Genomic DNA, 22,116 nt, shown 5'->3' on the forward strand with positions numbered 1-22,116 from the left:
CTACGGCCGGTGCGGACCACGGCCCACGCGCATGCGCATCGCCTGGCGCCGCGCACTCCCGCGCCGCCTGAGGGAGGAGGCAGAGGAGGGCAGGGAGCAGGCGCGTGCGGCGGCGCGTGCGCGCGGAGGGGTGGCTGAGCGGAGCCGTTAGGATGTCGCGTTACGGCCGCTATGGAGGCGGTGAGTGCTCTGCGGTGCGGTGAGGGGCGGGGGGCTGCGGCGAGGGCAGGCTGGGGGAGCTTTCGGAAGGGGCAGTCGCCGTGGGGGGCCGGGTGGAGCGGCCAGTGGCGGGGAAAGAAATCGAGGCGGCTGTCGCTGTCGCCGCCGCCATTTTGCGTCAGCGGCTGGGGGGGGGAGGGGGGGGGGAAGGGGAAGGGGGTTGCGCGCGCGTGCCGCCGCTCGTGAAGGCGGTAGCGGGCCCCGCACACAAGATGGCGGCGCCAGGGGTGAGGCGGAGCGGAGGCGCCGCTTCCTTGGGAGCGCGCTCCTGCACCATCGCTGACAGCGGCCTTGCTCCCGGCAGAGACCAAGGTGTACGTGGGGAACCTGGGCACGGGCGCTGGAAAGGGCGAGCTGGAGAGAGCCTTCAGCTACTACGGGCCCCTGAGAACCGTGTGGATTGCGAGGAACCCGCCGGGGTTTGCCTTCGTGGAGTTTGAAGATCCGAGGGATGCTGAGGATGCTGTCCGTGGACTTGATGGAAAGTACGTATGTATATGTTTTCAGAAGCTACAGCCGGTTTTAAGACCAGGGTTTGTTTTTCTCCTTTTTGTAGTTCTGCAATAAACAGTGACAATTAACTTAGGGGCATTATGAACCTGTTGCAGGGTGATTTGTGGCTCCAGAGTTAGAGTGGAAGTGTCAACTGGGATGCCTCGTCGCTCCCGTTATGACAGGCCTCCTGCCCGGCGCCCCTTTGACCCAAACGACAGATGCTATGAGTGTGGTGAGAAAGGCCACTATGCTTATGATTGTCACCGCTATAGTCGCCGAAGGAGGAGCAGGTACGTGTGGGGCCAGAGTGGCTGGGTTGCTTCGCCAGTTCTCTGTTGTGTAGCTCTTGTTAGCCAAGAACACAATGTTGCACCAGTTTTCTTTAAACTTTAACGCTAGAATAATTGTATAGGTGTATATTACAATTTGTTGCTATTTCTATCAAATGTTAATATCTTAATAATCAACCTGGTCAAAACCTTTCAGGTTTCTTCGTTTGAGTCAGTCGCCTTGATTCAGAATGTCACGAGCCTTAAGATTTCATGCTGAGGCGCCTTGCAAATCCGACACTTAAGATCCTCCTAGACCTTGAGGTGATCAGCATAAGAGGCCAGATCCCCTCGAGCCATCTACACGTAGCTTCACCTTATTCTTTAAGGGCAGAAAAATTGAGACGGTGATCGCCGTAACAGTAAATTTGGCTTTCAATTGGGGCCCCCCTCCGGTTTAGAAAGAGGAACACCAGATTGACCACATTCCCACCTAGAAAAATCTTCTTGCGTCAATCAAGCCTCACCCTGGCTCATTGGGCTGTCAGTTTGATCGTCGTTAGATTGAAGAGAACACCTAGATGCAGCGATCGGCTATAGATACTTCTAGATCGTCTAGATCTGCTAGACCTTGGGCCAAAGAGGGTCGACCTGCAAACTTGCAAGGTTTATTTTAAATACGCATTACAGTGTTTTCTATTCTAATGTAATTCTGCAATGTCATTCAGCTTTTAACATTTTCCTAGGTAGTAAAATGCTCAAGACGAGTAGGCCCAGAGATTTTTCCAACTGACAGATGCTAGTTCTTTAGTTGTCTGAAATAAGTTTTGACTTCAGCAGGGCCTCACATGTATTGGTTGCTGCAGCTTTGTCCTCATACCTTTTTTCTCTAACCTAAACCCAGGTCCCGGTCGAGATCCCGTTCGCGGTCCCGAGGACGAAGGTATTCTCGCTCACGCAGTCGGAGTCGTGGTAGGAGGTGTGTTTGTCTCTTATTCCTGTTTGCTTCTTCTGCTTAAAAAGAGCTACACTTGTGCAACTCTTTTTTCATCAACTTCTTTGCAGGTCCAGGTCAGCTTCCTATCGTAGATCCCGCTCCGTTTCTCCTCGTAGGTCTAGGTCTGTGTCTCCCCGCCGGTCCCGATCGGCATCCTTGAAGAGATCAAGGTAATTGGTGTTAATTTTTAATAGCCTGTGTGCGTTGTTTTTGTTGGTTTTTTTTGCTTTATTTAGAGGATTCAAGGAGGTGTTGGAGAGCAGACTGCAAAAGGTGTTGACCTCTAGAAATCTGACTTTAGCACACTTTATTTATAAAGTCTCTGATATAATCCTAGTTGAATTTACAGGTGTGGTTGTATGATGAATTTTGAGCACTTACCCAACTGCATATCCCATGATGAATTTTGATGTCTAAGCCATCTAATGATCATGTAGATAGAGTTGACTTTGATTTTATTTCACCTTGTGTTTATTTTTTATTACAGGTCTAGATCAAGATCTAGATCTAGATCCAGATCTGTTACATGGCCCCGAAGCAGGTAAGATCTCTTCTATGACTGCAAGTGCTTAGTAAAAGTTGCTGGAAAGTCTGTTTAGGCTTTCTAAGAGCTGTTCAGATTTTCGGAAAAAGCTTTGTTTAAACCCCATTAACATCGGGGTCTGTAGTTCTAAAAAGCAGTGCAGAAGGTGGTTGTTCTTGTTTTATGTATTACTGATATCCAGGTCCCAGTAGTCATCATGGAACCATTTTCATTAGGTTGTATTAACAGCTAACATAGCAAACAAATTTAGAATTAATCAGAAAAGGTTTTTCCTTTTTCTTTGTATAGCACAGAAGAGATTGTGCATTCTTCCCTTTATTTGTCAGAGGGATAGGGATGCCCTTCTGGTAGCATATTAAAGCACTAATGCCTATAGCCAGGCAAGTCACAAAGGGCTTGTTAGTACTGAGCATTATAGCTGCTTCCAGCTCTGTTGACAAGTGTCAGCCTGCAGGAGCTGAATTAAATTGGAGATAAACACTTGTCAGAATTATTTTGTACCAATAAATGTGCCATAAGATGAAATTTCAAAGGCACACAGGATGTCATTCATTCTCTCAAGTTGTAGCTTAATCCTTCCATAGTAAACGAATGCAGTGTCTGCTTTATGCAGTTTTGTCCAGGCAGTGTGGCTGATAGAGGTTGATGAGATGTCCTGGGCAAGATGTCATAGGAGAACAAGAGTAAATTGAGGTTCTGCTCTGAAGGAGATGGTACTGCTCTTGCCACAGCCCATTCCCAGACTTACTGTTCTGGTTTGATGGCTGCTGTTTGAAATAAACAACGTAACCATAACAACCAAACACAGGAAAATAAAAGGGAAGTTTTAGCTGAGGGGAGTAAGTGGAAAAGGCCATAGCTGAAGATGGGAGATTCAGTGCTCAAAGGTGGTGGTATTTTCTGAGAGTGGAACAGCAAGCAGTAGCAGGAGTTTTTAGGCAATGGACAGATGAAGACGAGAAGACGGCTGCATTAAGAGCAGACATTCTTACAAACAGTTCAGAAGCTAATAAGAAGGGAAATTCCCTGAGGCAGTAGAGCAATGCCTTTCACTGATCAGGTACACTTTCTCCACCTGTCAATAAAATATGTCGCATCTTAATACCAGGTCTTACACATTTAGTGTGAATCTTCCTGTCTCAAATATGGGAACATGCGTGCTACCAGCTTCCCTGCTGAGCCATGGTTTTTCTTTCTGTAGGTCTAGGTCCCATGGGAGATCAAAATCTGGCTCGCCAGCTAAGAGGTAAGCATACAGTGATAAACCTGTAGTAGTAGCTAGTATTCAGTAGTAGGTTTGAATGGCTAACAGAGCCTAGTCCTTTACAAAAATATCTCCCCAAATGTGTGCCCAGCTAATCTGGTGGTGGTGTGACTGAGATAGAAGTTCCTCTGCAGCTGTTTGGAATATGTTCCTTGTCTGTCTCTTTGGTTTCATTACCTGTTTGTAGTTTCCAGCATAGTAATTTTGTATGTGTCTGTGCTCAGCTGTGTTAAATTTTTCTATCCACCAGGAAAAGGGCTTTAGCTTTATGAAGGCTGTTGATAAAACAGCAGGAGTCTGTGATAATGTTTCTCAAAGCCTTGCCTCTATTACCATTTGTTTGCCTGTTCAGTCTACTGAAGATGGTGGCTTAAAATAAGGCTCCATGCTAAATACCCTGTCACAGTAAAACTTGATTTGAAAACTTAAATATTTTAAAGAGCTTCTGGCCAGACTCCTGTAGTGATTCCATTGCTGTTTAAGATGCTTATTTATTAGGTTTTTAATATAAAAGTTGAATTTGACCTTTAAGCTGCATTGATGATATTCTGTTTTGACAGTCGGTCAAAGTCCCGATCACCATCTCCAAAGAGAAGGTACGTTCATCTCCCTACTAATAATGTAGACTACATAGTGCTGGCAGTTTAGTATCTGCAGTGATCTCTGCTGGGGAGTTTGACTGCCACTTGTAGGGAAATAATGGAGAGGTATTTTGCCAAGATCTCTTCAACAGAAATAATGTTGTGATTGTGGTTTTATATATGGTAAATATATAGCTGGTAATAATTCTTTGGGATACTGGTTATATACCAGCATTACTTCTTGTCTTTGTCTGCTCCTGTGTTCAGTTCACTAACAGTTTTATTGCACAAAGACTTTCAACTACTGAGTTTAAAGCACAGAATAAATGTGGGGATTAGCTTTGAGTCTCATTAAAAGCTACAGTGAGATTGGGGAATTGAGAGTGGAGTAATGTTGCATACCAGTCAGGAATGGATGATTGAGCCTGTTAGTTTTATTGCTGTTGCTCAGGATTAATTTTTGCCCCCAGTAAATTAGTAAATTGTTATCTCTCTGTGTGTTTGCATATAGGTGTAGTGACAGAATCAGCATCTTTTCCCCTAGTTTGAGTTCTTTAATAGTCCATTTGGTGTTCAGGATTTGTGGGGAGGAGAGGTATCATAGTAAATAGTAGTAGACCTGCCACAATGTGTGCCTTGCCTTGGTGATCTTTTGGGTCACAATCACAAAGGATTTGAATAAATGCTCAATGTTGAATGATCATGATAAGTTTTGACAAGTTGCTGTATCAGAACAGTGAAGAAATATCCTGCTTCTGTTAAGGTCACTTGATCACATTTTAATTGTATTGTAAAACTAACAGTAGAGAAATGCAACAATATGAAAGTTAACAAGAAAAAGGTAGTATCTTTAACATTAAATTGTCAACCCATTAACTTTGTCAATAGTGATTTTTTTTTTTTTAGTTTATAAAAACAGTGCTTAAAGGATGTGGAGTAGTCTGAGTATCCTCTTGTTGCTTTTTCTGGTATTTGTGAATCCAGCATGACTACTGAAATGTTAACTGTGGATTCTTTTCCTTTCAGTCGTTCACCATCAGGAAGCCCTCAAAGAAGTGCAAGTCCTGAAAGAATGGATTAAAGTTAATCTTTTAGGAAGAAAGTTATTTTGCTTACATTATTATAAGGGATTTTGTGGTGTCTTTGTAAATGTAAGAATGTAGATAGGGGAGTATATCAACTAAAATTTGGCATGATCTGGATCTTCTGAGTTAGTCACACTAATAGACTAGCACAGGTCTCTTTTTATTGTATGAATTAACTTCCCGTGAAACGAAAATGCGGGACTTTTTTATTGGCACATTGAAATAAAATGTGTATTTTTAACTAAAACTCCTCTGTAGTAACCCTGCTGCTTCTGTTAACATTTGGGTAATTTTAGCTGTGTGCCATGTAATGTGGATGACAAATGTCTAAAATGGATGGGAATGACTAATACCGGTGTCTTCTCCAAGCAGTCACTTTTCACAGTTATTGTTGAATGCTGCTTGGTGAAAGGATCAGTTTCTGCTTCCTTTGAAATGGAATTTAAAATCCATCTCTGTCTGCAGATGGCCAAAAATCAGCATATGCACTTTTTATTCTTATATTTAGTGGTCATTCATTTCCTCTCCCTGATCTGACTATTCTGCAAGGCTTATTACTCTGATGCTTGACAACTTGTGATACCAGATGCCCAAAGACTTAGGATGAGCTTTTATTCAAAACAGTGACATCTGTGTAAAAGAGTAACATCTGCATAAATCTCTAAACATAAATCATTAATAACTTGATGACTGCTACTGCAGCTTGTTGCATTTTTTGGTTCTTTAGGCTGTTAATACAAAGAAAACTTGTGTCTTGAAACATTTTAACATTTTCCTTTTTGGAGGGATGTTTTAAGGTCTTCTGGCCTACTTTCTGAAGGACCTTAGGAGAATGTGTTGAGAGGCAAAAGAAAGCTGTTACTAGTCTTTATGCATCTCACTTAAACCTTCCTCCTTAAAGTGAAAGATTCTCTCAGCTGACCTCAGGAATTCTAACCTGCTTCACAGAAATCCATACGGTTTTAAAGCGGCCCAGATCCTGGAGGTGGTTTTGTTGAATTAAGCTATTTTCTCATAGCAAGTGCACACCTGCAGAAATAATTATTTGTGTATAGGTATGTCAAACTCTATGTTTGTCCTCATTCTGTAGAAAAGAATTGCATGATAAGGCATTTTGACACAGATCCCGGCAAGAGACTGGAAACGATGTTAGACTGAACAAACAAGCTGATAGCTGGAGGGGAGAAAAGCAAACACATCTAGCAGAAATAAAGTCCAGTTTCAGCAGCAGGCACTGAAATGGAAAGTGAGGCTTATTTCAACTTCTTACGGTGTCTCTCATGGCAGTTTGCTTCCAGTGTGTAAAGCACAGCAGAAAAAAAACCAAGAAGATTAACTTTGGTCACACTGTGGGTAACCCATGATTTTTAAAACCCGGTTTTCCTGTTAATAGTGATTTTATGGAGCTTCTTCAGTGTATGAGTTAATAGTCCAGTTCTGAGCATACTGTCATGCTGCAGTATTGTCTGGCCTTTATGCCTGGTTCTAACTGTTGGGTGCTTGGTGTCTGCCAGGACAGTCCTGTGGTGCTCAGCGATGGGGATAAGTGTTTCATCTGCTGGGAGCAATGATCGATATTCTGGCAATATCCATTTTAATTCCATGGTCACCACAGTGGAGGGGGGCGGGGGGGGCAGTGACACTACAGTGATGTAGCAGAAATTCCCAAAGTCTGTGTCTTGTGTTTGGAATATTTCCTGGTTGTGCATTGCCTACCCAGTTCATAGTGTACCTGGTGAGAGGCATATGTATGCCAGCGCTCTGGAATTTGATGAGCTTTTTTCTTTTCTGTACTCTTAAGGCATGCCTACTCCACAATAAACCTGCAGACTGATGTGACAGCTGTACTGGTACCTGTTTTTCAGTACCCAGAAACACTGTGGAAGATGGAGGAGAGGAGGCTGCAGGGGACTGAGGTTCCTCTAAACCTAGGATTAGTGGTGAGGACCTGAGCAAGGAGGACAGCCAGCATTTGTGAGGTACAGAGAGAGAGCAGTACCAAATCTGTACAGCTGTCGTGCCTCCTGCAGCTCCAGTCTTTATCCTTGGAGCAGGCTGCGCAGCTCCAGCTGTCAACTGAGTTTGGTAGTTCACCAAAAACTGCATGCAATGTTTGCATGCTCTTGGAAAAGATGCCCGGAGAGGGATGTGTTTGTGTGATGACTGCTGCTGTGACCATAGGCCCTGCACCTCTGGGTGGGGTATGTGCAGCCTGACTGGGGGTGGTGGGCAAGGGGCATGGGCCTGAGGTAAACCCACTCCCACAGGGGTGGTGGTGCTTCTCCCCCTGGTTTACAACCTGAACTAAGCATTTCCTGGACTTATGGCTCTATCCTCCAAATGACAACCAGCCCTTAGGTAGTGTGAACTGCAGCCACGTAACGTGTGACTACTGTGTGTGTCAGAATAGCAGGGTGCTTGTTTTGGGGGTCAGGGTGGCAGAACTACTGTAACTGAACTACTGTAATGAACATCAGAAACATAAGAGGTTATAATCAGACAGGTCCCTGTTACAGAGTTTGGGGAATGATGTGTAGTTCATGTGGAAACACAACATTAAGATGATGGTTTTCTTTCAGCTGTTGTATATTCAGAACTATAGATGGATGCACCTGCTGCACTTCAGCAGCCAAGGCATAGTGCAGATAGATGCTCTTAGGCTTTAAAATAAGAGTTAAACCAGAGGAGGCAGGGCAGCTGGCTGGGATAATCCCAGCACGCTATCCTCTGCAAAGCTATTCTGTACAACCACTGCATAACTATGTCACTGCAATGCTGCTGTCAGACTTGATTGCTCCAGCCGTGACAGCTGCCCTGTTGCCTGTCATGGGAAGAGCAGGGATGATCTGACATCAAGCTGTGGCGCAGGTCAGCGACAGAGCAGCAGCGAACACAGCAGAGAGCTCTTTAGTGGGAATAGCTGATGTAAGGAACACCCACAACTTTATCAGCCTTCTCATGCCCATTACCAGATAGATACTCTCCTGCTGTAGTTTGAGCTGTGACATGCCATGTCCTAAACAAGGTGCTTTCAGTGCATTTTTACTGAAAAATAGAGCCTAATGCCCAGGGTGAGGCTGGACAGAGGGTGAGAGCTCTTTGCACAGACCAGACAGTGGCAGGGGTGGTGACAGGAGTTAAAGCCAGCAGAAACCATGGGTGAAAACCACAGAGGAGGAACAAAGTTCCCAAATGGGATGCATCACCCAGGGTGCTTTGAAAGTGCCATTCAGCACCTGGTAGGATTTCTGGCTAATCTGTTAGATGCACTTACCCCTCTCGGTGATAGGAGTCAGCATCCCCCTATGCAGTGTTGAACACGAGCCATGTAGTATGGTTGTACTCCTCACCCGGGTGGAGTAGAGTGTTGGGGAAGTGGGGCTGGGGAGGGACAGCAGCATGTCAGTGATTGTGAGTGCACCCCAGGGACCAGAAAGGGTCCTGAGGTTCATATATAGACATGGGTGGCTGTGGTGGTACAGTTCCCTGCACAGGACCCAAACAGCTCCAGAGGTGAGGGGAGGTTCACCTTGTTGACAGCATCAGGCCAGTTCTGGGTTTCGAGGCAGAAAGCCGAGTGCTTGGGGTACACAACAGCACCTTTGCCCTTCAGGGAGCCATCCAGGTTGTTTCCGGTGTAAAACTGGATGCCAGGCTGGGTGGTGTGAACTTCCATAGCCCTGCCAGTGGGCGGGTGGCGAGCCCTGGGGAAGGAGTATTTTACAATGAGGGTGGTAAAACACTGACACAGGTTGCCCAGAGAGGTGGTGGATGCCCCATCCCTGGAGACATTCAAGGCCAGGCTGACATGGTTCTTGGCAACCTGATCTAGTTGGAGATGTCCCTGCTCATTGCAGGGGGTTGGAACTAGATGACCTTAGAAGGTCCCTTCCAGCCCAAACTATTCCATGATTCTATGCCAGTAGAGGATGCCAAGGAGCTGGCTGAACAGGCAGGGGTGGAAAACTGCTGCTGGGGTCCCAAGCCTACCTGGCTGCAAGGTGTCGAGCCTGCTCCTGCTGCAGGCAGAAGTTGTGGTCAAAGCCATCCAGGCCAAACTTCTGCAGGTGCTTCCCCAGCTCCACAGGCTGCCGGAGATCAAAGCCAGTGCCCTGCACAGCGGCCACCTCCCCTGGACAAGGAGAATAGCAGTGTCATCTGTCACGTGCCAGCAAACACCCATGGTTCTGCCCTCTGCGCAGGGCTGAGATCCCTTCCTTTGGTGAGCTGAGGGTTTAACCTGTTTGTGATCCTCGTATCATTGAGGTGCCTGTCTTTGAGCAAGGCTGCCTTGTGGCCGCTGTGACTCAGGCTGGGACATCACCACCTTGTCCTACCAGCAGCCCCTGTGGACACTGCTGTGCTTAGCTGGGATAAAGCAAAGCCAGGGAGACAGAAAGCACGAGGGGGAGCCTGTATGTGTAACTATATAAGTTTTAGGTTTGTAATAATTAACTTATTAGCTATTAATATTTATATATGCATAAGATACGTATACATATGCTGTCTGTCTTTAAATGAATGAATCCTCCTGGATCTCTGAACAAACATCCGTGAGATGGCCACAGAGGTGTCCCACCTCCCAGAATGGTGACATATGGGCTATATACTGAGACAAGTCCCCTTCTGCTTCAGGGCACTGTTTTGGGGAAAAAAAAAAAAAGCTTAAGACAATAAACCCAGCATTTTCTCTCAAGTCTTTTTTAAGGCCTGATGTGGAGACACAGCATCCTGCGATAAAGCTGTTGCAGTGAGAACGACTCTAAGACATACTAAACAGTGCAAAACAGCCATCCCAAACCCTTGTGAGAGAGGCAGGGGAGGGGTAGGGAAGGGAGTTTTTCCCTAAAATCATATTTTTCTATCCCTCTCTAAAGGCAGAGCTTTCCAAAGGTGTTGGGCATGGCAGAGCTGGGGCATCCCAGCCCCGCTGCTGGTCCCATGTGCTGTGCTCTTGCTCGCTGCAGTAAAGCACCCAGCTCAGCTGCAGCTCTGCACCAGTTCTGCTCTGCAAACCCTGAGAAACAGGACATCTCTGTGGCTTCTGATCCTATCTAAAAGGAGCACATTCACTGAATTCAGCTGTGGGGCACAAAAAACACCTTGAAAAAACAAAATTAAACCATTTTGATTTACGCACTTAGATAAAACACAGCAGTCACTGCATGCGGGGGCTCTGCCTTTAAACCTTGTCTAACCCCAGGGCTAAGACTACACACAGTGTTACCAGCTTCAACAGCTACATCTACCCAAAACACCAAGAGGGAACTGCAAAAAGCTGCAGGGAAGCTGTGAAACAGCTCCATGCTGAAACCAGTGTGGAGAAGCAGGGCAGTAGGTTTGGTATGGCCTTAAGGTCTTCCCCAGCCTGAGCCCGGGCTTGGCACACCAAACTGAGCAAAAGGCACTGGAGCTGTGAGACCTCCTCCTGCAGATGCAAGCCGACGCACGCACACACAGCATGAACACAGATGTAGTGCTGGTTTTACCGGACACCTGAGCTAAAAGCTTTCTTTTGCCTTTTTAAAGCTTCTCTTGCTCTACCTCGTGAAGCCAGAAGGTGCACTCATCAAAGCAGCCCTGCGAGAACATCAGGGAAACAAGCCCTGCCATTTCCAGCAGAGCTCACGCTTACCAGAAGCCGCCCAGGGGCTCAATGCAGCACTGGGGCACACATCCTGCCCTGCACCCAACTTCTCTGCCCTTTGTGCTTTTCACTCTTAAAGCCAATATAACCTGGTATCAAGAATCATTTTGCAATTAGATAAACTCCTACTGCAACTCAGCAGTCACACTACATGAGAAGCTGTTTTTTGGGAGGGTTGCAGTCAAGCCACCCAAAGCAAGGTGCCCCCTTGTTGAGTGCAGGGCCATTGCTAAGTGCATGTGCTCAGTGCTGGATCTCCTGCAGGTATAAGGAACATGTTTCTTGTCCCAGCTTGTTCAGATTGTTTAACTTATCAGCTCGATCATTTATAGAATCATAGAATCACAGAATGGTTTGGGTTGGAAGGGACCTCATTATGTTCCAACCCCCTGCCACAGGCAGGGACACCTTCCACTAGACCAGGTTGCTCTAAGCCCCATCCAACCTGGCCTTTATGGGGAGAAACATGCTGTTTTCCTTAACTGGCTTTCCTCTTTTAATTATGTAGAACATTAAAGGCAGGAAAGAAAAGTGTTGGTTTTGTGTTTTCAGCCTCCCAGCCAGCAGTGCCAGATCTCCTGACCCAGTGAGGGGACTGATGGCTTAGCTCTTGCAGGGAAGGATGATGCTGGGCTCCTGAGCACCAGAGATCCCAGCAGCTCTAGAGCTCAGTGCTGGAGTCCTCACCTGTGGGTGAGAGCCCTCCTGTTCCTGGGGTCCTGTGTTTCCCCTTGCTGGGCAGTGCTGTTCCTTAACACCCACACACATTCATGCGTAAAACCTCCTCCACCATGTGCACCGCGTGTCTCACCACCCACCAGTGGGGATCTTGGTGTTGTCCACAGGCAGGTAGGAATCTGCTTCAATAGAGATCTCATGGTCGTAGATATCCCGTGAGCCCTGCAGAAGGATGGCAAATATTGGGATTCCTGCTGCAGCCCTTCCACCATTCAAGCATCTTTAAGCACAGCCCAGATGTGACTGCCCACAGTGGTACAACTGACCTTGTAGTGCCTGGGGGACCTCCTGGCTGTCATCCCACCTTCACTTGGGGTACAGGACAAAGGTACCAACATAGCCAAAACCTGTAAATCCTAGGGGTCCATGGGACCTAGAATCTGTAAATCCTGCGAGACTATCAGACTAGCCAAAACATGCTGTTGCTGAGCACACAGCAATGGGCAAAAGGGGAAGGAAGCATGGGGAAGTGCAACCCATCCTCCTGGCTCATCTCCTGCAGCAAAGCAGAGGCTGTCTGCGCTCCTCTTCCCCCTCCTGCAGCCTTGGGGATGCTGGCAGGGAGCCTGCTGGGGTGGGAGCAGGATCTAAGCTGAGCCTGCACGTCACTGTCTAATCTGAGCAGCAATTCATGGCCAAAGGTCTCCTGTTCACCTGAGCTGCATGCTGCAGGCTATTACGGTACCACTGGGAGGACAAACAGAGGGTAAGCTAACAACTGAACAGCCATTACAGAATCACAGAATGGTTTGTGTTGGAAAGGACCTTAAAGTCATCTAGTTCCAATCTCCTTCCATGGGGACAATTCCCACTGGACCAGGTTGCTCAAGACCCCATCCAACCTGGCCTTGAACACTGACAGGGATGAATTGTTAGAGCAGAAGCCTGAGCAGACCTTCTGCATGGAGGGACTGGGATGTCTCTCACTAACCCTTCTAAGGGTCTTTGTCTCACATCCAAGTGTGCACTATCCCATCCTATTGCTCTGCCCAGCAATATTGATCCTTTTCCTCCAAGCACGGTTATAAAAAGGGTGAGACTCAAATGCAGCTACAATACAGTGCTTGTCTACTTGGCAGGACTCTGGTATGTGGCAGCTCTCTGCACCCTGCTACTTCCCCACCTTGGCTGCCTCACATCCTCTTTCCATGTTGCTTCTCCTCCCCATTTTGACCTCAGTATTTCCATGCTGCACTGACTCTGGCTGGCACTACAGGCACTGATCTCAGCAGCACCATCCAGCAAAGGTTCAGTGTGTTGTCTCAGAAGTGCCAACATAAGGCAACTAAGAAATGCCAGTCCATCGCTAGGGCGTGCCAGTTCTGTACATATTCTGAGGGACCAGGAGAGACTTAAACTCCCCATTCACACACAAAAGGAGAGTTAATATTCATGTCTCTGTTCACCACGCTCTGGGATAATGTGTCCTCAGTTGAGGTCTATGTGATTCAGTCCTGTCCCAACCCATGATGCATAGAGACAACCCTCACTCGTGTGTCCCAGGAATGCTGATTCCCCACAGCATGTTGGTTTCAGCACCTCATGGGAAGCCCATGGATCATCCCATGGGTCCCCAGGCTTTCTTTCCCTGCAGTGTCCCCCCATGGCGCTCATCTCCCCACGCTTACCTGCCCTGCCAAGTTGAAGTACGCGTGGTTTGTCAGGTTGATGGGTGTTGTCTTGCTGGTCTGGGCTCGATAGTTGATGGCCAGCTCCTCACCATTGAGTGTGTAGGTCACCCAGACTTGCAGATCACCAGGGTAGCCTTCTTCTCCATCGGGGCTGAGCCGGAAGAAGCAGACACCGTTCGGGAGGACCTGGGGGCTCCAGAGAACCTGCAAGGACCCAGGCACAAAGGTGCTCAAGGAATAATGCATTGAAACACAGCTTTTTCAATCATCTTTCCTAGGAGGGGAAAAACCCCAACAAACCCAAACAGTCTCCCTGTGAAGGACTAAAAACCAATATCCCCTGGTTGAAAAAGAAAAAAGGAAGCGAGAGGAAACACAAGCACCAGCCTGCCCTTGGTCAGCCAGTGCCAGCAGCAGGGAGCAAGCTTTCCAATGGGCAGCCAAACAGCCAGGGCAGTTTGCTGTGATGGGGATCTGTCCCAGCCTGTGTTACTCCATGCCTCAGAGGGTCCATGTGTTTGATTTTTGCCCTGCAGTTGGACTTGTTCCCCCTCCCATGGATATCCTGGTGTGCAACATCACCTCAACAAGCTGCCACCCCTCCCTCAGCTCACTCAGTGCTGCTTCTAGGACAAAATACAGTCAGCGAGCTCCTGGGTTGGGTTAAATGATACCAAATGTATTGCTAGGTACATCCATGTCAGTGCTAATCCACAGAACTGAGACCTCTCCATTCCTTGCCCCTGCCAGAGACTAGGGCTCTGCTTGGAGCCAAACCTGCTGGTGAGTGAAGCAAGCCAGCACACTGGAAACGTAGCTGTCCAGACAGCCTCTCTGACCCTGGCCATGGACCTGATGCTAAGCAGATGTCTCAGTCCCTTGCAGGACAGATATGTGACAAGAAGTGAGGTTCCCAGTCTCTGGAGCTTTGCATCTACCTAAGGAACAGTCATTACCGGTCAAAGAGGACAGAGCTAGGGGGAGGGACCACATAATGCTTTAGAGATGACCCCTTTTATGTCCTATGCAGACATCACAAACTCAGAGCACTTGTCAAAAGCCATAATTTTCACCGAACACGGGAACTGAGGGTGCCAAATAGAATCACAGAATGGTTTGGATTGGGAAGGACCTTAAAGCTCATCCAGTTCCAACCCCTGCCAGGTTGCTCAAAAACTGTGATGAACAGGCTGCAGAGCAGGTCCTCCTGCACCGAGTGCTTCCACTGCAGCTCCCACTGCTGTGGGACACTGTGGCTTTACGTATGAGTTTCTATTTAAGATCTTTGAAGCAAAATCTATTAAGGGCCCGCAAGCACACAGATACCACTGTCTGTTAAAGCTAAGTGTTATTTTCTAAGGCTCCCCAGCCTCCCAGCAGTGCGGTCAGATATTGCCACCATTTAAGCGTGTCTGCAAACTCCCTTGTGATCAGAACACACACTGACCACAGCACCTAGGTCTGCAAGAAAGGAAAAAACAATGAGCAATGAGTCACAGCCAAGAGCCAGCGTGTCTTGTTTTTGTTAGGGCTGACCATTACTTGGCTGGAAGGGGGTCTTGAGCAGGGGCCTGAGCTTCCCCCCAAGTTCTTACTGGGAAGTGTTGCTGCCTTGTTGGCATCAAGCTGGCATGTCTTCAGCAAGGGGAAGAGGTAGGGGAAGAGACCATGTCTCCTCTGCTGAAGACAGCCTGGAAGCATGGGTGCAAAGGAGTGCATGGTTCCAGCTCACTGCGGTCAGGGTGTATAGAGAAACTTTGAACCAAGTTGTCCTCTTTGGGGGTGCAACAGCCAAGTCACTCCCTTTATCCTAAGGCTGCTGAGGAGCACTTGATCCTGATCTGATGCCAATTCACGCTGTGCTGCCCAAAGGTGAGGGTTTTTTATCAGACACTCGGACTTTTGCCCCTGGGTGTCCTTTCACAAACAAAACATTAACCCAGGGAAGCAGCTCGACCAGCATATTCACGTGTGTTCCTGTGGGGAAAAGTGTGCTTGCTGGTTACAAATGCATTTGATCCAACAAAGCCCAAGGCTTCAGGCAAGCAGAGACTTCTGAGCCTGTATATGCAATCAGCAAGGTTAATCAGCAAGGCTTTCATGAGAGGAGATGCTCCACTGCTCTTACCACTTGTAGTGCATGGGTGGTATCTGGAATTCAGCAGCAGCTCTTGGGAAAAGATGGGAAGGACTGAGTGCCCTGAGGCCAGGGAAAGGCTATTTTCTCTCTGGAGGTCACAGAGAAGGGCTGGCGAGGGGACACAGCAATGTCAGGTAACAGCCTGAAAGCACGCACAAGGGTGGCTCCTCACCACCATGTCCCAACCGCAGTTCTGAGGGAGCAGCACCTCATCGCAGGACACCCCCATAAAAACTGAGCTCATGAGGCTTCAAGGGCGGCACTAACACAGAGGAAGCACAGGAACCCTGTGCACGGCAGCCAAGGATGACAGAAGTGATCCCTGCTAAGCCACCCACCAAAGACAAGCCAACCCAGCGTTCAGAGGTTCTCACTTCCCCATCCCTGCACTTACAGCACTTTCTGGGAGCTGATTCAACCCAACAACCACCAGAAAACCCCGCAGGGTGGGGAGCGAAGACACCAGTACCCTCTTGCCACAGCCCCGCAGGCTGCGTGCTGGAGGACACCTCGACCAACCAGCCTGGTTTTCACCTTGTCAAACCCCCTGGCTCCGCCGTGCAGGCTGTTGGGCCCGTTGTTGAGGAAGAGCTGATAGTCCTTCCCGTCCACCGTGAACCTCCCCTTCGCAATCCTGTTGGCAACGCGCCCCACGACGGCACCGAAGAAGGGGTGCTTCCTCGTGTAACCTGCACGGAAAGACAGCGCGTGGTTAAACAGGGGGAATGGGACAGGATGGGTGGTCTCCTGAGAGGTGTCCCTGTTTCCCCCCGGTACTGAATAGGTGACTGCAGTCCCGGTGCTTCACAGGACACACAGCTCAGGCACATTTTGAGCAACCTGGTCTAGGGGAAGGTGTCCCTGCCCGTGACAGGGGGCTTGGAACTGGATGAGCTTTAAGATCCCTTCCAACCCAGACCATTCTGTGATCATATAATTCTATGATTTTTTTATTAAAATAGCCTGATGGGATCTTGTATCCTTTGCAGATACGCAGAAAAGGCCTCTCACTGCCAGTCAAAGCATGACAGAGACCTGGAGCCACCCATGTCCCCATTCCCCCTCCACCACCCAGCCCAGGCAGCAGAAGTTGCATTTATTTATCCCATGATTTGGAGGGGCCTGTTAGGAGCAGCTCATGCCCTGTTGCAATAAAACCAGGAAACACTGGTTAAATTGCCTGATTTCTTAATTATTTCGTTTCAAAGAGACAGGTTCGGACCCACCTTCCAAAGTGTCAAAGCCCAGGACAACATCCGAAAACACCCCATCCCTGCCCCTCGTCTCCAGGGCCGCGATTATGCACCCTAAGGACAGGATCTCCACCTTCACGCTGCCCGACCTTAAGGTGAATTTTTCCACCTCTCCTCCTCCTTCCTCCCGGGGCATGTGCCCGAACACCTCCCTCGTCACTTCTGTCATCGCTCCCCAAACCTTCCCCCCCGGCACCACCACCGGGAGCCGCGGCCCTGCAGGAAGGGAGCTCGGGAGGAAGCGATGGGGGCCGGGAGCGGAGCGAACACGGATCTAAAGAGCGGTCATAAACATCACATGGCTGCCTCACATGGCGCGGGGAGGGGTTTGGCCGCGCGTAGGCTGCTCCCAACGCCCCGTGTCGGTGCGGGGATGCGGTGGGGCTATGGAGGGATTCGGTGGGGCTATGGAGGGATGCGGTGGAGCTATGGAGGGATGCGTGGGGCTATAGAGGGATGCGGTGGGGCTATGGAGGGATGCGGTGCAGTGCGGATCGGTGCCGTCAGCCTTCTGGGTCCGGGAAGCTGGGGGAGGCAGAGGAGAGAGGGAAGGGGGCCGGAAAGAGGGAGGAAAAGCGGTACGTGCTCTGGCTTGTGCTGCCGGGGGACGCAGCGCGGCTGCCAGCCTGCATGTTCAGGGCGTTCAGGGGGCAGAGAATTGCCGCCACCAGTGCTGCTTCCCCAGTTTCATGATTACAGTGCTACCGCCTTCAGGGCCCTTGTGAAGTATGACATGACAAAAGGGTGCTTTATCCCATTATACCCCTCCCTGAGGCCCTCCACAGGAAGGACAAGTCAGGTCTAGTGCCTGCTGACAGAGCTCTAAATTGGTCTCAGGGCATTTCAGTGCTCATAAAACCACAGAATGGTTTGGGTTGGGAGGGACCTTAAAGCTCGTCCAGTTCCAACCCTGCCACGGGCATGGACACCTTCCACTAGACCAGGTTGCTCCAAGCCACATCCAACCTGGCCTTGAACACTGCCAGGGATGGGGCAGCCACAGCTTCTCTGGGCAACCTGTGCCAGGGCCTCAGCACCCTCAGAGGGAAGAACTTCTGCCTAAGATCTCATTTCAATCTCCCCTCTGCCAGGTTAAAGCCATTCCCCTTGTCCTGTCCCTACAGGCCCTTGTCAAAAGCCCCTCTCCAGGTTTCCCGTAAGCCCTGTTCAGGTATTGGAATACTGTTACAAGGTCTCTCTGGAACCTTCTGGCTGCCCAGGTGTTAATCTCAAATTCACGTGCACACGGTCCTGACCTGGACTCCATTAAAAACTCATCATCTTTTGAAACACCAGCCTTTCCTGTCTGTCTCTTCAGGCAATATCAGTCACAGAGAAAAAAACCATACCAACATTTAAGCAATGTGTGTGCACGTTTTTGACATCTCTTGGCAAGGTTCAAGTGCGAGGTGAAAGAACCTCACTACAGTTCGACATTGTTGTGTATTTCTGAGGCCCCTTTTCAGAATTTGCTTGAAGAACCAATAATTCCAAGAACTGCCACCAAAAAACCCTCAATAAATCAACCATTGGTTGCCAAATACTCATTTCCAACACAGCAATCGCTTTTAGACAGGAAAAACTACGGATCCCAAGCTGACCCAGGAACAACCACGGGGCTGAGCAGAGGTGGTTTTGAAACCTGCACTTCTTTGTTACTGATGGCCTCATGTTTGCAGTGAAACACAAAGAGCTGCTCCCGTGTTTCCTTCTGCACCTTCACAACCAGTGATCTCTATCTGAAACCAACATTGCAAGTATACGTATATTTTACTGCTCATCAATCCCACCTCCTGTTTGAAACGGCACAAACTTTGGAGCAAGAAAGGCAGGTGGAAGGGAAGATGAGAGCCACATTTATAACTGATTTGGGAAGGGTTTTCACGTGCACAGAATCTCACTCCTCGGCTCCTTCAGCACCTCTCTCTCAGTGTGCTTTCTCCAGACACAGGAAGCATTTCTGCTTTGCAAAGACAGGTTTCATTAAGGTGTCGGTTTTTAGCATGACAGGAGCTGCTATTTGTATTCATTTCTCTGATCCACACTAGAGAAGATCCAGAACTCTTTGTCTGATAGCCACGCACACTCTTTCATTTCTCATATACCGTCACAGATGCAAGATCACTGAAGCCCCAGTGACATCTAAGGCTGTGCAGGTGCAGAAGCAGTACCACAGACAAATCTGTTCGTGAGCCATCCACAGAGTTTTCAAGCTGACAGTTAAAGCAGAAAGTAACCAGCTTGCACAAGACTCAATCTTGCATAAAGCAGTAAGGGCAAGGGAGCAATGTCAGCTTCAGGACTGGAGCAAAATATTCCAGGAGTCCTGCTTCATTACATAGAGGATTTCTCATAGTTCACCTTTACATGTGTCCTACCCGTCTGCCCCTGGCGACTGGGGGAGGCAGACAATGGGAAGAGGCAGGATACAAGTGAGTCATGTTCAGCATCTCACTACACTGGATTTCTTTTTTATTCATTCCTATTTATAAGAGTTTGCTTCAGGCCTTATTCACTGTGGCGCTGAGGTTTGCTTACAGTGAGAGTCAAATACAAGCTCCTTGCATTATTCTCTTCTTTCTTCCCAAAAGAAAACCACAGCACCAGGCCTGAACATGCCTGACACTGGCAGCAGGGCACTTCCACTGATGAGTGTTCAGAAGAGCTTGGGGCGCATCTCTTTGGTTTCACTTCTCTGCCTTGTGGCTCTGCACAAGCAGCACCAGCTCTCTTCTCCACACCTCTCCTCCTTGCTCTTCTCACCTTCTCGCTTGTAGTGAAAAGGTACTGCAGCAGCCTTTTGCATCCCAAAATGCTTGTGAAGAACAAGCATTCATCCTCTCTATCACAGCCAGTGACCCTGCAGGTATAGCAAAGGCATGGGGTGAAGGCAGCTTGTGTGCTGCCCAGAAGCCTGGCCCCTGCCCCTCTAAACCACGCAAGAGATTTCTGTTTAGTAGCAAAAGCTAATAAAAAGGCAGTGTGAAAAAGAACAGAACAGGTTTGTTTTCATGGGGGTTTTGTTTTTGGCTTGGTTTTCATTTTTTGAGAGGAAGCCATTTAAGGCACTGTCAACTACAGTCAGAAAATAAACTTGTGAGAAAAATTACAGAGGAGAAATCATTTCCCTGAGATCAGCAGTTTGGAAATTCCAGGTGCCTGCAGGGCAGCTGCCATTCCACAAGGCAGAAGTGAAGCATCAAGTTTTACACATCCTTGTGCTCTTTTCTTACAGTGACCTTATTTTGTACTTTTTTTTTCCCCCAGATGTTTTTCTTTAATCCAAAATAAGGTGACTTTGCTTAAAAAGGTACAGTCAACCAGAACTCTCTGTTGTGCAGTACCTGCTATCACAAGATCCTTTTTTGTTGGTCATAAGGCACTTGTGTAATAAATTACATCAGCTACATTTCCGTCCTCAATTTTGTCTTTGTTTTCAGCCCAGTTGTGATTTTCATCTGGGACCTGTGGCATGACTGTAGGCCTGCACTGATGAAAAAAAGATCTTAAAAGGCAATTCAGGTTTGTGAAGGGATGTGTTGTGCTCACTTCCAGGATCCAGCTTTGTTCTGAGCTACCCAGATCAACAGCCCCCATTTTCAGCAGAGCTGCCTTGTGTAACAGAGGAGTATGATGTTAATGCCACTCAGTGTCCTGAAGATAGGTGACATGTCTGTATCTGCCCTGTGGGGAGTCTTTGGACAGCACTCCTGAGCCATTTTGCTTGGACCACATCTCTTGTTCTGGGGAACCTAATCTGTTTGTGGTGCAGCTTTGCATGCAGAGCCCAAAAGCGATCAAGCTGCACTTTGATTTGAAGGTGACGCTGGAAATGCTGCAATACTTAAGCAATGGCCAATGATTACAGTTTTCTGTTCTCCAAGCAGCTTCCTTATTCACTGATAGCACCTGTAACGTACCCAGTGCTGCAGCTGGAGATGGGTCTGTTTGCTGCACAGACACAGAAAAGAATGCGAACGTCACTTGTTACACCCTCCAGCATTATAAAGCTGTGATTAAATCCCCTTCTCCCAACAAATTTCATGTAAGCCCGAGAGGATGAGCTGGTGCTAAAGTCTGCATCAGAACACAGAACAAGAGGGGACACATTCCCCCACCATTTCACTGTCTGTTTATTGAATATATCTTCAGCTCTGCTGGGTACTTCCCAGCACTCAGGCTTAAAATGGAGCCCACACTGGTTTTGTTTCATCTCTTCAGGGGCAAATATACCAAGCCATTGATTAGGTTATTTTAGGATCATGCAGTCATTTATCAGGAGCCAGTTTTGCCCATTTATACAGCTCTTCAAAAGAACACGGCTACCCGAGAACACTTTACGCAGCACGTTTCAGATGTGCCTTTGTGTGCAAGTTGTTTGTGTCTCAGTAGCAGCCAAAGAGCCATTCGGATGTGTTGGTTGCTATAGTAATTACTTTCCTTGGGAGCTAAAATAATAGCTTACAGCTTCTGCAGCTCACTGCTGTGTAGGCTGCCTTGAACCAGAGACGCTTCCATTTTGCTTTGGAGGGGGCTGGGGTCTATCACGTACACTGAGACACAGACTTTCCTTTCTACAGTTGTGTGGGTAATCTTGAATTTGGCTTTTGTAGAGGATGTGACATGGATCTGAAGCTTCAGAACTAAAAGCGGCATGTGAAATGGCTGGAAAGCCTCGTGGCTGAGAGTTCTGCTGGGGTGACGATGTGAATTTGGTTTCCATTTCTCTTACTGGAAGCTGTTAGGAAAGGGACTGAGTGTCATGCCGAGACTGATTTTTGGAGCTGAGGGCCATAGGAAGCAATGCAGGGGGGGCTCACTGGAGTTTCAAAAGTGCCTGAGCAAGTCAAGCAGGGATGTGACAGGAAGCACAAATGACACGAGTTGCCAAATTGCACTGGTGACGGCACTGATGAAATAACTGCAGCTCTGGAGAGGGTAAGGGGTCTCACTGCGGAGAGAGCAGCATTTCAGGCAGACACCAGCTCTCCCCTTCATCTGCAGGCACAGAACGTTCCTGAGTGACATTTCAAATTGCAGTTCTGTGGGCTGCGGGACTTCTGCTTGAAAGGGCACTGTGCAGAAGCATTTCCCAGCAGTAGGACAAGCCCCGTGCTCGTGGCTCTGCGTGAAGGAGACACCAAATGAGAAGGTCTGTAAGATGCTGTGAGCCAGGGACTTCTGTGCAGCTTGTAGCCACATGGGCTGGTATCTGCCAAGGAAGCGGAAGAGAAGCAGGGGTGAGAGACACAA

General features: G+C 48.2%; 2 protein-coding genes across 2 annotated transcripts; one reads left to right on the top strand and one right to left on the bottom strand.

The window, feature by feature from the left end:
- The first annotated feature begins 20 nt into the window (after nt 1–20).
- Nucleotides 21–7,293, top strand: SRSF7 (serine and arginine rich splicing factor 7). Its single transcript, XM_061461336.1, has 9 exons — nt 21–180; nt 524–704; nt 828–1,004; nt 1,888–1,962; nt 2,049–2,150; nt 2,468–2,521; nt 3,726–3,770; nt 4,349–4,384; nt 5,396–7,293. Exons 1-9 carry the CDS (start codon nt 153–155, stop codon nt 5,448–5,450), a joined length of 753 nt encoding a protein of 250 aa, XP_061317320.1. The 5' UTR covers nt 21–152; the 3' UTR covers nt 5,451–7,293.
- On the bottom strand, nt 5,133–17,143 carry GALM (galactose mutarotase). Its single transcript, XM_061461335.1, has 8 exons — nt 16,837–17,143; nt 16,145–16,299; nt 13,468–13,674; nt 11,920–12,001; nt 9,445–9,586; nt 8,984–9,158; nt 8,729–8,835; nt 5,133–5,433 (listed from the first exon to the last, which is right to left on the bottom strand). The coding sequence occupies exons 1-7, from the start codon at nt 17,030–17,032 to the stop codon at nt 8,758–8,760; spliced, it is 1,035 nt and encodes a 344-aa protein (XP_061317319.1). The 5' UTR covers nt 17,033–17,143; the 3' UTR covers nt 5,133–5,433; nt 8,729–8,757.
- Between the last annotated feature and the right edge of the window lie 4,973 nt (nt 17,144–22,116).

Source organism: Pezoporus flaviventris, unplaced genomic scaffold, assembly GCF_033815535.1.
Source record: "Pezoporus flaviventris isolate CSIRO_AGI_PZ_B2104156 unplaced genomic scaffold, CSIRO_AGI_Pfla_v1 ptg000031l, whole genome shotgun sequence".
Classification (NCBI taxonomy): domain Eukaryota; kingdom Metazoa; phylum Chordata; class Aves; order Psittaciformes; family Psittacidae; genus Pezoporus; species Pezoporus flaviventris.